The sequence below is a fragment of the Pelodiscus sinensis genome, chromosome 17 (genome assembly GCF_052426305.1).
Source record: "Pelodiscus sinensis isolate ZL-2025 chromosome 17, ASM5242630v1, whole genome shotgun sequence".
NCBI classification, from domain to species: domain Eukaryota; kingdom Metazoa; phylum Chordata; order Testudines; family Trionychidae; genus Pelodiscus; species Pelodiscus sinensis.
The window spans coordinates 17,182,725-17,200,711 of NC_143068.1; the positions used below are offsets into that span (position 1 = coordinate 17,182,725).

At 37.4% G+C, this 17,987-nt stretch overlaps 1 protein-coding gene across 1 annotated transcript in view; it reads right to left on the reverse strand.

The window, feature by feature from the left end:
- Positions 1 to 540: 540 nt before the first annotated feature.
- Positions 541 to 17,987, reverse strand: part of RTF2 (replication termination factor 2) — a 71,962-nt gene continuing 54,515 nt past the window's right edge. Inside the window, exons 6-9 of the mRNA XM_006129396.5 lie at positions 14,323 to 14,436; positions 8,589 to 8,643; positions 8,411 to 8,503; positions 541 to 3,895 (exon numbers count right to left, since the gene is read on the reverse strand). Of these exons, the coding sequence (XP_006129458.1) occupies positions 3,711 to 3,895; positions 8,411 to 8,503; positions 8,589 to 8,643; positions 14,323 to 14,436 (447 nt within the window). The 3' untranslated portion in view covers positions 541 to 3,710. The remainder of the gene's footprint in view (positions 3,896 to 8,410; positions 8,504 to 8,588; positions 8,644 to 14,322; positions 14,437 to 17,987) is intronic.

Below are 17,987 nucleotides of genomic sequence, written 5' to 3' on the forward strand. Positions count from 1 at the left end.
TGCCATTTGGTCCTGGTGACTTATTACTGTTAAGTTTATCAATTTGTTCCAAAACCTCCTCTAATGACACCTCAATCTAGGACAATTCCTCAGATTTGTCACCTAAAAAGAATGGCTCAGGTTTGGGAATTTCCCCAAAATCCTCAGCCACGAAGACTGAAGCAAAGAATTCATTTAGCTTTTTGGCTATGACTATCATATCTGAGTGCTCCTTTAGAATCTCGATCAGTCTACATTTTCTTTCACGTATAGTGCCATTACCACACCAGCACGACCTGCTCTGTCCTTCTAATATATTTTGTACCCTGGTATGACTATGTCCTATTGATTGTCCTCATTCCACCAATTTTCCGTGATGCCTATTATATCAATATCCACCTTTAAGACGAGGCACTCTAGTTCACCCATTTTACTATTGTTTTACTAAGTTGAGCCATTTTACTAAGTTGAATCACTTGGAGGCAATTCTGTGGAGAGCTTGCACTGGCACTACCTATGTTGTACCTGTAATGAGAACAAAGCAGTTTTCAAACTCCAAGCTTCTCCAGTCCTTCAACTTTTATTAGCATTAAAACTCAATAAAATAAATCAATTGCAAAGTACTAACAAATAAGCAAGCACTCTCTCAAGCAAATATTTTTGTTTCATCAGTTAAAGATACACCAACTCTAGCTTCAATGGTCTAATTCAGTCTGCTAACAGAAATGTCATTTCTTTACAATCTTTTTTACATTAAGCCTTACGTTCTATAAACCAAAATAAGTTATGATGATGGATTACATTGGATGTCACTGCCAACAATGTTCCAAATTTTTTCACACAAATTTTTGTAAAGGGGAAGAAGGGGAAAACGCTCAAAACATGCTATCTACAAGCCTTTTACAACTATAATTATAAAAGGTTTAATAAATCCTTCCACTAAGTTTGGATACTAAACTACCAAACAGAATTACCTTAAAACTGAGAGAGAATTAAAAGCAGCACTTCAACTTCTGAGTAGAACAAATCTGCAAGAAGAGCAGAATGCGAACAGCCTGGTATTTATGAATGTTGAAGAACACTTTGATCAAATTATGAAAGTCATGAGTATACTATGAAATACATTATAAAAACAGGACGAGGGAAATCACCAAAATACCTCACATGAGCAGAGTGGATTTTGTCTAAAAGCATGATTTAAACCATGGTAGGGAAATCAGTGCATTCAACAAATAGCAAAATATTGTCAAGGAAAGGGATGCAATATTGTGTGGTGTAAGTGCTATATATTTATAGTTCTATCATCACGTGGTCTAGCAAAGAAACAAGCAAGATAAAATTATCCTATTCTCACATAGGAGTACTACATATCGTAATAATGTGTGCTTGCACACACTGATACTTATTCATTATCAAAGCAGTATTAAATTGCAGATAAAAAGACTGCCATTTTCTAATATGTACCATGCTGAACTCAGTGTCTGTGCTTACATAATAAAGGAAAAAAATGAAGAGAAAAAATACAGAAAAGGAAAGAACAAAGCTAATTGTTAGAGACATATATTCATATAAAAAGTGGATAAGTACTTCCTTAAAGCTCAACTAAACCTCAAACTCACTTGATTGGAATATTAATTGTATATATCCTATGTGTTAACATTTTGGACAACTGAAATGCTTACCATTTATATTTCATGACAAACTCTTGTGGAAATAATGCTAATTATGTCTATCACAATAATTACAAAATAGTATCAATTCCACTCTACACACACAAATCTCAAAGTCCACAAAGATAAGTATAAACAAATCATCTAAACTTCTAATTATTGCAGATCATAAAGGAAGACACTTTTCAAAATACATTAGAAGGCTAATTAATTATTGTCACACAGAAAAGTAACAATGTAACATCACTGTGCACTAGTTTTAAAAGCCTAGTGCTTACTAAATTCTAGGTTGGTTAATTTGAAAAAAGGCTAGAACATTTAAAAAACCCTAAAAGTAGCTTCCAGTTTTAATTTTAATCCCTTTAATATTACTGGATAACTGAATCATGTATTGTTAGGCCACTAAGTCACTAGAAGTGGAAAGTTAACATTTAAAGATTGCTAAATAAGGTTAAAAAAGGACCAGAGGAAAGAATATGAGAATGAAAGGTGACTGACGTCTAAAAGTTGCTCTATTCAAGCACTGACATGTACGTAGGCTACCATGAAACTTTGTGATATGACAAAATCAACCACTTATTTCAGTCAACGTTATAGGCACAGACTTGACCAAAATAACAGAAAGTCACTGTGCCTTGGGGTACATGCCCATAGAATCACCCGATTTTATGTAGGTAATTTTGACTTCGACTGAAATTAGACTGCCTAACACAGGGTGAAATATAAGTGGCCTGCGAGCTGGATACGGTTTACCAGGGTTAATCCCTGGCAAAACACCAGGTGCTTTATTTATCTGTGCATCCATAGTACGGCCATTTGCAGCTCCCATTGGCTGTGGCTCACCATTCCCAGATAATGGGAGCTGTGGGAACATATGCTAGGCTTAGAAAATAGCTTTAACCAGATGAACTAAATGCTTCTCCATCTTCACAAAACATCCAAACTTATGATACTATGTTCATATTTTTCAGTTTAGCTAAAAAGATTTGCATCCATCAATTTGTTTTAATTAAAAGTAAATTGCTACTTAATTTACCCAACCTCAGTGCTATTTTCAATTGAGAAGAAGAAAGCTCCAGCACAAGTTTCAGCATACGTTGACAGTTCTCCAGCATTCTCCAACAAAAGATGGAAGCCCAGACTTGATATTGCTAATGTGGGGGTATGTCTACCTTGCACTCTCTTTTGAGAGAGGGATGCAAATGAAGACATTCGAAATTGCAAATGAAGCTGAGATTTAAATATCCCGTGCTTCATTTTCATAATTGCATTTTGGCGCTATTTCGAAATACAAAACGCAGTGTAGATGCGGTTATTTTGGGAGAACATCCTTCTTCCGAAATAACTGTTAAACCTCATTTTATGAGGAATAAGGGTTATTTTGGAAGAAGGGTGTTCTCCCGAAAACCACATCTAAACAGTGTTTTGTATTTCGAAATAGCGCCATAATGCGATTATGCAAATAAAGTATGGGATATTTAAATCCCGGCTTCATTTGCAATTTCAAATGTCTTCATTTGCATCCCCCTCTTGAAAGAGGGTGTAAGTGTAGACATACCCTAAGAGGGAAAAAAACTAGAACACTTTTTGGGGGGAAAAACAACCATTTTGGAGGTTTTACATTTTTTTTTTTTTTTTTTTTTACAGTAAACAACAAAACATGTTCCCCATTGACATTCTCTTTTTAAATGGAAGATGAGACTATTGTAAAAGTTTTTACTTTATTTCTGAGATGGCACCAAGCTTTCCAAATGATTCCACCCTGACACCCAACAAAGTAATCACCAGCACCTTTGAGAGAGAAGTGTACTGGTTTTGACTACAGCCAAATTAGTTAACGTAAGAAAGAAAATATTGTGGAGTTTTTTTATTGTTACTAAGCAGTGTCTTAATTAATACAAAGAGAAGTACACTGGTTATTCAGAAGTTTATAAACAACTTGCAAAGTGAGTAATTCCAGATAGCTTCAGAATACAATGAAACTCCTGCATCAGAGTTATACAGAAAAAGCCTCAGGGAAGAAAAGCAGCAATGACTGTTACAATTATGCAAAGTATTGTTTCAGAAATAGTATGCTGTGTGAGTAATCCAATTGGAAGACTCTTCCTTTGAGCGCTTTGCTGAGCTGTGTGACGTAAAAATAGACTTGTACGCCTCTGATTTCTCCTCACGGTCGGCAATGGATCTCTTGGTGGTGCCAGCTAACACTTTACTGACTTTTCCTGATGTTGAAGAACTTCCATTAGCTGTTAGGGAAGGAAAAAAATATATAGTTTTCTCTAATTTGCAAATCTAAAACATACCTAAGAGATAAAAAATCATTTTTGCACCTCTGAAAGATAAATTTATTGATGGCTTGATTCAGAAATCTGACCTGAATGTATAAGATAGCATACAAGATTCTAGTTTATGTAATTTGTAGGGAGGGAAGCTGTTTTTTATTTGATTTTAACAAATAGGGAGGAACTGGTTGAAAATTTGAAAGTGAAAGGCAGCTTGGGTGAAAGTGATCATGAAATCACAGAGTTCACAATTCTAAGGAATTATAGAAGGGAGAATAGCAAAATAGAGACAATGGATTTCAGGAAGGCAGATTTCTGTAAACTCACGATATGTCTAGACAGCAAGCTTCTTTCAGAAGAAGCTTTTCCAGAAGAGATCTTCTGGAAAAACTTTTTTTGAAAGAGAACATCTACACAGCAAAAGCGCAATGAAAAAGTAATGTGCTTTTTCGAAAGACAGCATCCACATTGACTGGAAGCTCTCTCGCATTTCAGCTGTGACTACTGTGGATGGAGTGGCCACCAGGGCACCTATGCTTTTTCCTGGGGGCTCTTCTTTCAAAAAAAAACACTCTCTTCCACGTCCACACATGCCTTTTTCCGAAAAAGCTTTTTCCAAAAAAGGCTTCTTCCTCATAGAAAAAGATTTACTGCTGTTGGAAAAACCCCTCCATTCATTCTACTTTGAGTCGAAAGAATGCTACAGCAGTATGGACGTAAGTGTAGTTTTTCCGGAAAAACGGCCATTTTTCCAGAAAAACTCTGCAGTGTAGACATATCCTCAGAGACCTGGTAGGAAAGATCCCATAGAAAGCAAGACTAAGAGGACAAACAACTGAAGAGAGCTGGCAGTTTTATAAAAGGGCCCAAAAGCAAATTATTCCACTGCATAGGAAAGACAGAAAGTATGGCAGGAAATCACCTTGGATCAAACAGGAGATCTTGTATGATCTAAAAATAAAAAAGGAGTTGTATAAAAAGTGGAAACTAGATCAAATTACAGAGAATGAATATAAGCAAATAACACAGGTATGCAGAGGAAAGGTTAGAAAGGCAAAGGCATAAAATGAGCTCAGTCTAGCTAGAGATATAAAGGGTAACAAGAAGACATTCTACAAATATATTAGAAGCAAGAGGAAGACCAAGGACAGGGTAGGCCCATTGCTCAGTGAAAAAGGAGAAACAATAAGAGGAAACTTGGAAATGGCAGAGGTGCATAACTTCGTTTCAATTTTCGTCAAGAAGATTGATGGTGACAGGATGCCTAACATTGAATGATCATGGAAATGGGTTTGGTTTAGAAATTAAAATTTAAAAAAAGAACAAGTTAAAAATAACTTAGAAAAGTTAGATGTCTTCAAATTACCAGGACCTGATTAAATGTATCCTAGAATACTCAAGGAGCTGATAGAGGAGGTTTCTGAAGCTTTAGCTATCATCTTTGAAAAATCATGGAAGGCAGAAGAGATTCCAGAAGACTGGAAAAGGGCAAATATAGTGCCCATCTATAAAAAGGGAAATAAGAACAACATAGGAAATTACAGACCATTCAGTTTAACATCTGTGCCAGGGAAGATAATGAAGCAAGTAACTAAGGAATTAATCTGCAAACATCTGGAAGATAATAAAGTGACAGGAAACAGCCAGGATGGATTTGTAAAGAATAAATCATGTCAAACCAAAGTGACAGCTTTCTTTGATAGGATATTAAGCCTTGTGGATAAGGGAGAAGCAGTGGACCTGGTATAACTAGACTTAGTAAGGCATTTGACATGGTCTCTCATGACCTTCTTATCAATAAACTAGGGAAATACAACCTAGATGGGGCTGCTATAAGGTGGGTGCATAACTGGCTGGATAACCGTTCTCAGAGAGTAGTTATTAACCATTCAAAATCATGCTGGAAAGGCATAACAAGTGGGGTTCCGCAGGGGTCTGTTTTGGGACCAGTTCTGTTCAATATCTTCATCAATGATTGAGATGATGGCATAGAGAGTACGATTATTAAATGTGCAGATGACACCAAGATGGGAGGGTTGCAAGTGCTTTGGAGGATAGGTTCATAATTCAAAATGATCTGGACAAACTAGAGAAATGGTCTAGGTAAATAGGATGAAGTTTAATAAGGACAAATGCAAAGTACTCCTCTTAAAAAGGAATAATCAGTTTCAGACATACAGAATAAGAAGTGACTATCTAGGAAGGAGTACTGCAGAAAGGGATTTAGGGGTTATAGTGGACTGCAAGCTAAATATGAGTCAACAGTATGACACTGTTGAAAAAAAAAAAGGGCAAAAAAGCAGCAAAGATGATTTTGGGATGGATTAACAGGAGTGTTGTGTGCAAGACACGAGAAGTCATTCTTCCGCTCTACTCTGCACTGATTAGGCCTCAACTGAATTATTGTGTCCAGTTTCAAGAAAGATGTGGAGAAACTGGAGAAGGTCCAGAGAAGAGAAACAAAAATCATTAAAGGTCTAGAGAACATGACCTATGAGGGAAGACAGAGGGCTTGTTTAGTTTCAGAAAAAGAAGACAGAGAGGACATGATAGCTGTTTTCAAGCATCTAAAGGGGTGTTACAAGGAGGAGAGAGAAAAATTGTTCTCCCTGGCCTCTGAGGACAGGACAAGAAGCAACAGGCTTAAATTGCAGCAAGGGAGGTTTAGATTGGACATTAGGAAAAACTTCCTGTCAGGGTGGTTAAACACTGGGAATAAATTGCCTAGGGAGGTTGTGGAATCTCTCTCACTGAAGATATGTAAGAGCAGGTTGGATAGACATCTATCAGGGATGATCTAACTGGTGCTTGGAAAATGCCCTCTTAAATATATGGAGAGGATTAATGGACGAAACAATGCTATCCAAATCCCAGTACCCATCCCTCCCCTGAAAAACAACTCCATGAAGTGATTTATCCTCATCTTGGAGAGCAAGAACTCCAAGATACCCACCAAGAATGACTACTGCATCAGGATATATAAAAGAATCAAAATGCGTCCCATAAATCCATGGAAATTTTAGGGCCCAACAGTAAGAAAATTAATTTCAACCCTACTCCTAACCTACTCAGGTTTTCTTCTCTCTTATTGGATTTTTTTCAATTCATTAATGCAATCTAGCCTACAGACATATAAAAAATGACTTATTTCAAATAGGTCAAACAATTATTCCTTTACATAATGTGCACTGTGAAATTATTTTAAACAATGTTAGAGTTAGTATACTACTACATGTCTATTAGCAATAATAATAATTTGGGCTAAAATATTAATTTAAGAATAATCATTTATAAACTGAAGTGCTCAGTAGTTTTTTGGGAAGAGGCAGGGGTTAGACACTTGTAATGAAAATACTCTGCATACTTCACAGAGGCACTATTACTCATGATTTAGCTGACAATCTTGTAACTATCTCTGGATTCATCCAACATTAGATGACTTTCTCTTCAAAGTGTTTTCTCTTGAAACTTACATGATTCTGAATCTCATTTCTAACCTTTAAAATATGCTCATTTTTATAGCTCTGGTTAAAAAGTCAATATGAATTAGAGACATTACATTATGCCATATGTATTACCTAAACTCTTACTGCTACTCTCTGGACTAATGGGTAGCCAAATATAATCTTAACTGCATGACTGCTGCTGAATACATTAGGTAGGTCCTTAAAGTTACTTTGCAGTGATCTGACATGTGGCATAATAGCAGTAAAGTTATTAATATATCCAAAGCTGGTTAGTTTTAGTTTTATCGGAATGTCAAAAGATTTAATAGGAAATAAACAAATTTTCTGCAAATGTTAAAGATCCCGCATACACTTTGAATATTTAGAATATGTTTACCAACAAGATAAATCCTAAAAAACTTGAATTGGTAATGAAAACCATGTATATTATTGTATATTAAGACCCCCTCTTCTAATGACACATTAAGCAAATATCTCAGACGGTCATATATTTTGAGAAGTGTTTTTACATTACTTTTAGCATAACAGATGTTTTTATGGTTTGAAAAGAAATATTTTGATTTGCTTGGTGAACTTTTTGGTAGTAAACAATCTTCTTCAACTCCTAAATAATGGCATTAGCACCACAAAGTGGAACTGATTGAGATATATTTGGTAAAACAGACACACAGAAAGAAAATATAGATTATACTATATACCTAATTGTCAGATTAAGGCTTCCAGTGCCCATGCAAAGACTGGATTATACTCTGCACAAACACTTGTACATTTGGAAAGTTTTAACACATCCATGTATGCACAAATGTTAGAATTTTACCTCCTACTGGGCTTCTAATACTGCACATGCTTGCATTAGAATTTTCAAGGAGTTTGAGCACACACAGGGAGACAAGGTAAAACCTAGTAGCTATTTAGGACCAAATTTCCCAAGCAAAGGCGCTCTAGTAATATCTGAACACAGGAAAACAGCTTATGAAAACTTTCCCAGTTAAACTGAAACACACACACCAACCTGTACTCTTTGTAAAGACAATCTGTTTCCTTTCTCCAAAATTAGTGTTCATGTCACCTTTTGCAGTCTTTACTTCTGATGGTCCTGGAGAATCTGCAGAAGAAAAAAAGCTAAAACTAAAGCTAATTTGTTAAAATATCCAGAAGCCAAATGTAAATTGTAGCTGTAACAATGTTACCTTCAGTGATGTCTTGTTGAGAGACCAATTCTGCTGATTTACATTTCTTTGATTTCTGAAATAATACAAGCAGAAAACTGAGGTTACATTTAGAATCTCCATATGTGATATCAAACAAAGGGTGCATTTGACAGAAATAAATCCCTTTGTTATGCTTATGTGTTTTATACATGAACATGCTTCTTTCCATACACTTTATGCTTTTCATACAGGCTAAACCTCTCAAAACCATGACTCTCTGGCACAGTAGCACCATGGATATTCCTGGACCAGGATGTCCTGGTGGCCAGGAGTCCAGCAGCAGGAAGCTGGAGGATTGGAACCCTGCAGGGGGTAGAAACTCTATCAAGCTGGCTGCAGCAGGGCTGGTGTCTGCAGCTGATCTGGGGAGCCCAGCCAGGCCAGCGGTGACCTGCACTGGTCCAACAACCTTCCTTATTTGGGACCCGTCAGGTCCCAAGAGTGCCAGATCAGGGAGGTTCAACCTGTATTTTAGTGTGGAAAAGTAATAATCTTTTATTAAAAAACAACAAATGGTCTGGTAGCACTTTATAGACTAACAAAACAAAGAACAATTCATAGGCTGAAAATATGCTGCCTAGAAGCAAGGCTTTTTTTGCTTATTTGGTTTCATCTTTTTTTAAAAGCACAAAGACTAATTTTATGAGTAAAATGACAAGCTACTCAGTAATCTTATTCATAGACTCGTAGAACTGGAAAGACCCTTGAGAGGTCATTGAGTCCTGCACTCATGACAGGACCATGCATCATTTAAACCACTCTTGACAGGTATTTGTCCAACCTGCTCTTAAAAATCTCCAATGATGGAGATTCTACCACCTCCCAAGGCAATTTATTCCAGTGTTTAACCAACCTAAACAGGAAGTTTTTCTTAATGTCCAACCTAATCCTTCCTTGCTGCAGTTTAATCTTAGTGGAAAATAAGTGACATAGCAAATGCTGCTCTTAGTCTCGTCCAGCAGGTGGTAGCAAAAGGCCACCATTATGAAGCCAGAAATAATCTACTATCATTTTGTTACATGGATGTAAACAGCACTTTCTCTTCACTATGCCTTCATCTTCACAATTATGGACAAGACAGACACTGAAATTTACAAGAATACTATCAGAGTGCTTCAGGAAAAAAAAAAGATTTTTATATTATAAGCTGTCTGCTTCAAACACAGAGCAGCCAAAGAGAAGGGATGATGTAAACAAAACATTTCCTCATTCACGGACAACTCTGCACACTAAATCTGATAATGGCTCACCTGACAGCAGCTGAGGCTTTCACATTTTAGTTCTTCATCCAATAAGCAGTCCGAATTTATGGATTAGAGTTAACATCTTAGAACAAACATTGCATGTTCAGGGTAGGTATTAGCATTGAATATTCCTTTAGCTGCCCAACTAACAAGCTTGTCACACTTGCCTTCTTGCCAGTGAATTTTAAAAATTGCTATAAACCAGATAACCAAGTAGAGCTGTTAAACAGAAGCAGATGGAGCCATAATAATATTTACTGATACTATTGAACCAACACAGATTTGTGGGTTTGAACAACGCAGAATACCTACAATAAATCAGGCATAAAACATGCTTCTCCCCTTCCACATCTCCATTTCAACAACTAGCATTATGAGGAAACTTCTTATTTCTGAAGCTATATGAGGAAGCACTACTACTGAAATGTAGATTGAAATAAGAGATTTATTAATTCAAATTTACATTACAAATTTGTATATTCTGAAGCATGTGACCCATGCAATTCTAAAGACCAAGGAGGCGCCACTTGAACCAAGGAGAAGATGCAATACAGAACACCTTATTTGTATTAAATACATCTTGTATAAAATGCTACTTTAATTCAGGCTGACAAGGATAAGAATAGGATGCAATCTACTCTCAGGAGAAAAGAACAGCAACCAAAGACTAAAATTAGATATCAGATGTTATTACTCAGATGGAATGAAAATAAGTTAAATGTAGAAACTAGTGCCAGTAAAATAAGTCTTCTTAGTTGGTATGGCTTGTAGTTGGCAACAACTACAAATTAGTAAAATATGGATTACTATAAATGGTAATAGTTTATCTAGCATTTCTTAGCAGAATCTATTTATACCATGAGCTCAAGACATTATTGTAAAATATTGTGGAATGAAATCTGTAAAGGTTTAGAAAGCAACCACCTGTTTTAAACAACTGTTTTAAAGGATTTTCAAACTGTACCAAGTACAGTTCTGTTCCTATGTTATTAGAAACCCTTATCTAAAGAGACACTGAAAAAAGTCATCATAATAATACAAAAACAAATGCAACCAAGGATAAGTGACACACATAACTGATTAACACATTCCAAATACAAATGGCTGAACTCCAGCACAACAGCATTGAAGAAACAATCTTATTACCCTGGTTAGAGAATTAATTTTGCGTTCTGACATTTTCTTTAGCTTTTGAATAGGAAAGTTCTTTGAGGAGGGTCAATAAACATGTGGGCAAGGGGGATCCAGTGAATACAGTATACTTAGATTTCCAGAAAGCCTTTGACAAGGTCCCTCATCAAAAGCTCTTAAATAAAGTAAGTTGTCATGGGATAAGAGGGAAGGTCCTTTGTGGATTGGTAACTGGTTAAAAGACAGGAACCAGAGAGTAGGAATAAATGGTTAGTTTTCCGAATGGAGAGAGGTAACTGGTGGGGTTCCCCCCAAGACTCTGTCCTGGGACCCATCCTATTCAATTTATTTATAAATGATCTAGAGAAAGGGGTAAACAGTGAGGTAGCAAAATTTGCAGATGATACCAAACTGCTCAAGATAGTTAAGACTAAAGCAGACTGTGAAGACCTTCAAAAAGATCTCACCAAACTAAGTGAGTGAGCAACAAAATGGCACATGAAATTTAATGTTGATAAATGTAAAGTAATGCACATTAGGGAAAAAATAATCCAAACTATCCATGCAATATGATGGGGACTAATTTGGCTACAACTACTCGAGAGAGATATTGGAGTCATTGTGGATAGTTCTCTGAAAACATCCACTCAGTGTGCAGCAGCAGTCAAAAAAAAACAAATAGAATGTTAGGAATCATTAAAAAAAGAGATAGAGAATAAGACAGAAAGTATCGGATTGCCTCTATATAAAACCTTGGTACGCCCAGCTCTTGAATACTGTCTACAGATGTGGTTGCCTCATCTCAAAAAAGATATATTGGCCTTGGAAAAGGTTATTTATTCATCCCCACAATATAAGAACTAGGGGGTCACCAAATGAAATTAATAGGCAGCAGGTTTAAAACAAACAAAAGGTAGTTTTTTGTCACTCAGCACACAGTCAACCTCTGGAACGCCTTGCTAGAGGATGTGGTGAAGGCTAGGACTTTAACAGAGTTTTAAAAAGATCTAGATCAGTGGTCTCCAACCTTTTTAAAGAAAAAATCACTTTTTGAATTTGTCAGTCCAAGATCTACCTCAAACCCAAATACTCCTGGCCCACCTCTTCTTCGAGGCCCTGCCTCTGTCCCATCCCTTCGCCAAGACCCCACCCTCCTCACTCTGTGAAGATAGGTTACAGGGGAGCAGGACAGGGAGACATCAATGCCCCCCTGCCTCGATCTCCCCGACCCTACACAACAAGCTCCTAGGGGGCTCCTCTGAGGCTCTGGGTAGGAGCAACAGGGCAGTGGGGAGAAGGGCAGATGAAGTGCCTCCCAGCCAAACCAGTCAGGATCACCCGTCAGAGGCTCCAAGATCTACCGGTTGGTGACCACTGACCTAGATAGATTCATGGAGGTTAGGTCCATCAATGGCTATTAGCCAGGATGGGTAGAATGGTGTCCATAGTCTCTGTTTCTCTGGAGATGGGTGACAGGGGAGGGATCACATGAGGATTATCTATTGCAATCCCTCCCTCTGGGGCATCTGGTATTGGCTGCTGTCGGCAGACAGGATACTAGGCTAGATGGATCTTTGGTCTGACCCAGTATGTCCATTCTTATGAAAGATGACTCAAAACTAACAGCTGAAAAAAAGCAAAAACTGCACTGCAGTTAATTTCAAAATAAGCAGATGCAGCAATTTAGACTCATTAGGCCAATTATGACTTTTACTTCAGGGAGGTGGGATAGTGTTTAGGACTGAGGGTAGAAGGAAGGTATAAGTGCAAGAAGCAGCAAGCATAAAACAGCTCATATTATGGCAGATTCTAGCAGTTCTGGAGTTAAGGTTATAGAAAGATTTTGACATGACCTTTTCATTTGGATTCATTTTTGAAAAATCCTGCATTTGCATACATGCTGAATCCAAATGTAGTCACTTCCTTGCTTAAAAGCAACTACTCAAATAGGGGGGATCCAGTGAATACAGTATACTTAGATTTCCAGAAAGCCTTTGACAAGGTCCCTCAACAAAAGCTCTTAAATAAAGTGAAACGAGGAGTAACGGTAGTTCAGAGTAGGAAGCCTAGTCCGAACTACCTAGTCCATGCCGTGTATAGCCACGCGGCACGGAGTCCGCACTAGCGGACATTTAAAAATGGTGGCGCCCAGCGAGATGCAAATGAAGCCCGGGAAATTCAAATCCCGGGCTTCATTTGCAACTCCGGTTGCCTACATTACCACCCTAGTTCGAACTAGGGTGGTAGTGTAGACATACCCTAACAGGTGCCTGGATAGTGGGAGGCCACTTCATTGAAATTTAAATGGCTGCCGCGCTGAGCTGACAAACAGCTGATCAGCTCTTTGTTGGCTCAGCGCGCTAGTCTGGACGCTCTGCGGTCGACATCAAAGCCCTTTGTTGACCACCCCGTTATTCCTCCTGGGATGAGGTTTACCGGGGTGGTCGACAAAGGGCTTTGATGTCGACCACGGAGTGTCCAGACTAGCGCACTGAGCAGAGCTGAGCGTGGCAGCCATTTAAATTTAAATGAAGGGGCGAATATTTAAATCGCCGCTTCATTTCCCTTTGCCCAATAAACAAATCTATATGGCTCCATCGACGGAGCCATGTAGTCTAGACATACCCTTACATATCCAGGGGGGCTTTTTAAAACAGACTAGAATCATGAACCATGAAATCATGCACATGTACCCAGGTAACGAGCAGTATTTTTCTCCCAGTAGCAGTGTCCCATGAGTGAGTCATGTACTTTTTTATGCAAAATGAGAATCAAGCAGTCTTTATGTAGAATTTCTGCAAATATGCTTTTCAACATATTTATTTCTATTGTGTTTTTTCCAATTATCTTTTTTATCATTTATATTGACATTACATTATGTATGTCAAAGTGGCTGCCATATACTTGAATTGATATTGGTTGCTTTGGACTTGTAAGAATTAAAATATCTTTCTGGGACTTGGTTTGGAATAGACAGTTGATATTACTGAACCAATTCTCCACCTTTCAGAAGTGGAAGCAGAAAATCAAAACTTTTTGCACTTGAAATGTTTTGTTGAGCTGCAGAAGAATTCTGTAGAAACACAGTCACCAGAAAACTACTAATACTTTAATTTGTTCTGGATAAAACTGAAGCACACAGGTCAATAATCCAATGAGAACTAAAGAGATTTAGCAGCAAGAAATAAAATCTGGCTAGTTTAGAATGAATGTAGTTCACGCTGAGAATCAATGAAAAATCTTTAGTTGTACAAATTGAACTTTCACCTATGAAATCTATTAATAGAAGATCTCACACAAAACTTCCTAGCACTTTTAAGTCTTTGTAAAATAATTACCTTTCCCACTTTACTCTTAAGTCTTCTATTCTCCATTCGTTTCTTCAGCACTTCAACATCTTCTTTATTACCATTAAGTATAATCACATCTTCCTCTTGAAAGGGAACACCACACTTTAACAGAAAAGACAAAAAGAAACAAAACTTAACTTTGCAAGAACTGAAACAGATCTGTATGCAGGATGATTCTTTTTTTACAAAGCACAGTTTTTTTAACCCCATTTCAAAGAATTGCCAAATCCTTATCCTTCCTTCCCTCTGCCTTTTCCACGGTCATGTTCTCTCCTCATTTTCCTCTGTGTATATTTCTCTACTTTTAAACACTGATAAGCTGTAGTTTCTGCAGCAGAAATGGAATCATACTAAGTTCTTGCACAGAAGTGCTTCAACTCATGAGGGGGACTACAGAATGGAACTACATTTAGACTCTCAGATAAAGTATCTGCATGAGAATCCAGTGCTATTCTATATTTGTAGCAGATAATTGTATAGGTTGCCTTATACTTGTCAGCTAGGAAAATGGAAGCAGTTTATTGCAGGTCCATTACTTCTTATGCTTGATATTTATTCAGTACTGAATGTTAAACATTTACACATATGCAAATAAGTTTAATCTTCTAGACGAAAAGCATATATACATGTAAAGGTGACATGCAACCGAGTGTGCACTAATTTTGCTTCTTTCCAATATATAAAATGAGGGCTAAAAAGATATTTAATGTTTTCCCCCTAAGCAAAGAGGAATTTTCCAGACTTCTTCTCATTCACTCTTTGTCAGGTGTTTGAGTTAAACAAGAATAGTTTTGAACAGTGCAACCAAAAATCCCTCTTCTGTCAATTGCTCTAATATTCTCTAGGTACCTGATCAGAATCCTCCTAGTTCTCCAGAGATTCATAATGTTTTCCACACAAAAAACATCTTAACAATAACTATATTTCTATTAGAAGGAAGAGAAGCTAAAATGTCAAGCCTTCTTCCTACATCAAGAAGAAAACAGAGCCTAAAAAACAGAAGTATCAAGTACTCTGAAGGTCACCTTTGAAAGACATTTACAAAGAGTGAATGTGGGTTTTAAAGTTTTTACTACACCAAAAGTCCCTGGGACCTTCCTGTGAGTAATCACATTATCAGAAAGAAAAACGAAAAAAAAAAAGCGAGCCTTTTGTGTCAAATCAGTTCAGAAACTTAGTTTAAATCAGTCAGTCCCTTGTCTATTTCACAAACAGGTTTAAGATGCCTTGTGCTGCTTTAGCTTAACTTAAACCTTTAAGGGGGACCAAACCAAAACTAAGCGACTGATTGACAATGTACAGAACACTTGGCGGGACAGCTCATTATTGTAACAAATTAAGATTATACACACAGAACACATCTTTGAAGGGAATTTTGCTTCAGTGTTTTGATAGGTTAAAGCTTTGCTGTAGTTTATACAGATTACTCAATTAGCTTTTGGCACAAGAAGGGAGACCAAACATTTTCTAAGCTAAAAGGCAGTACTGTAATGAAAAAAAAAGTTGTGGTGGCAGTTCACTCTCCAATTTCCAAGAAATGTCAATGATTAATTGATTAGATGACGATCTTATTTTCAAGTATGGTTAAGGATATGTCTAAGGTTACATGTAATTACCAAAAATCTTTTTCCTTTTTTTTATTAATATTATAAGTATTAATATTCTTTGGAAAATAAAAAAATATTTTTTCCTTTTTAAGCTGCTCGATGCATGAACTAACCATCTACTACAACACTGGATATCCCTAATCAGGGGCGGCCCATCCATATAGGCGAACTAGACGGTCACGTAGGGAGCCAAGCTAAATGGAGTGCCAAATGGTGGCACAATATCATTGAGGGGTTTAGAGGTGGGGGCGCCGATTGCATGGTTTGCCTAGGGTACCAGTTGCTGGCAGCTAGTCTAGGCCTGCCCCTGCACCAGATCTAACATGAAGGGGAAAGAAATAAGCAGAAGAACTGGAGATTGCATGTGTGCGGATAATATACACTAACTAGACCAGAACCAACAGTGAGTATTATTGTTGTTGATTTGTATTGTCACATCATCCGTTTGCATTAGTGCCACAGTAACCACTATGAACAGCTGACGCTCCCTCCCACGCTCCATCCAAAAAATCATTTGCTACTGGATTCTGTCCTTGCTGTCAAAAGTGTATTGTCATCACTTGGTATGTGAGTGCAATTTACATAGAAATTAGTTTTTAATTTGTATTAATAAAGCCTTCAGCATAAAGGATAGAAATGTAAACCATACCGACACAAGAGCTATAGTGGAAGGAATGTGATGCTATAGTACCAACTAGTAATTTATCTTAACAGGACAATGAGATTATTTTAATGAATTTCCACCATTTACCATAATCACAATAACCTGCTTTTCCTGTAATAGAAACTAAACTAGAAAAAACCATTGGCAATATTCCTTTGTTCCATTACATCAAAATAGGCAATTCTTATCTTACTTTCCTCCCCTCCTTTTTTTTTTTCAACTGCTAAATCAAAAGAAGAAAATCTCATTAAAAGCAGATGACAGGAAATGTTTTCTAAATACAAGAGAACGTACACAGCTATTAAACTACAGTCACCATGGTTTCTAGGACAGGATTAAACAACATTCTTTTGTTGAAACCTTTATTGTAATATATTTATTTAGCTACCCATTTAAAACTGTTTACATTCACAACTGAAGGAAATATTTCAGTATTTTGGTCTATTGCAGAAACAACTATCCCCACAGTACATCCAGTCAAATGGATAATACATATTTATGATTTCAGTGGTGAACCATGCACTTACCATAACTACATTTACAGGAAACTCAAGTATCTGTATCAATCTGTATAGCAAATTCTAAAGATATTCCAATTGTACTAGCAACAAGAAATCCGGTGGCACCTTAAAACCAACATTTTTATTATGGCATAAGCTTTTTGTGAGTTGCAACTAACTTCATCAGATGCATGAAGAAAAAAGAAACAGTAGGAATACAGAGATGGAAGTGCTACAGAGATAGTTCAGTCAGGGTGGATGTGGATAAGAATGATACATGATGGCACATATCACAGTAGCAGATGAGCCCCTTGTAATATGGCTGATGTGGTTGGGTCCTATGATGGTGTCAGTAGCGTAGATGTGTGGACAGAGTTGCCAACAGGGTTTGTTGCAGGCACTGATTCCTAGATTAGCGTTTCTTTGCTGGGGTGTGTGGTTGGTAGTATGTGTTTCAGGTTTGGCGGGGGAGGGGGGATGTCTAAGCGAGAACTGGCCAGTATCTCAAGTTCTGTGAAAACAAGGGATCGTCATTTAATAGGTCATATATCCTTGATGATGTGTTGGAGAGGTTTTAGCTGGGGCCTGCAGGTAATGCCCAGTGGCATTCTGTTGCTTTCTTTGTTGGATCTGTCATCACATCAGTCATATCATCAGAGGCTCATTCATCTATAAAACAAGTGGATAAATTCACAGTGAGGGATGCTGTGATCCAAGTAGTGAGGGCAGTCAATACCCTTCTGCTAGGGAAGAACAGTGACTCTGGGAAATGTGCAGAACATAGTGGATGGCTTTGCTCAGATGGGGTTCCCTAACTGTGGTGGGGCAATAGATGGAAAACATATTTCTATCTTGACATCAGATCATCTTGCTAAAGCGTAT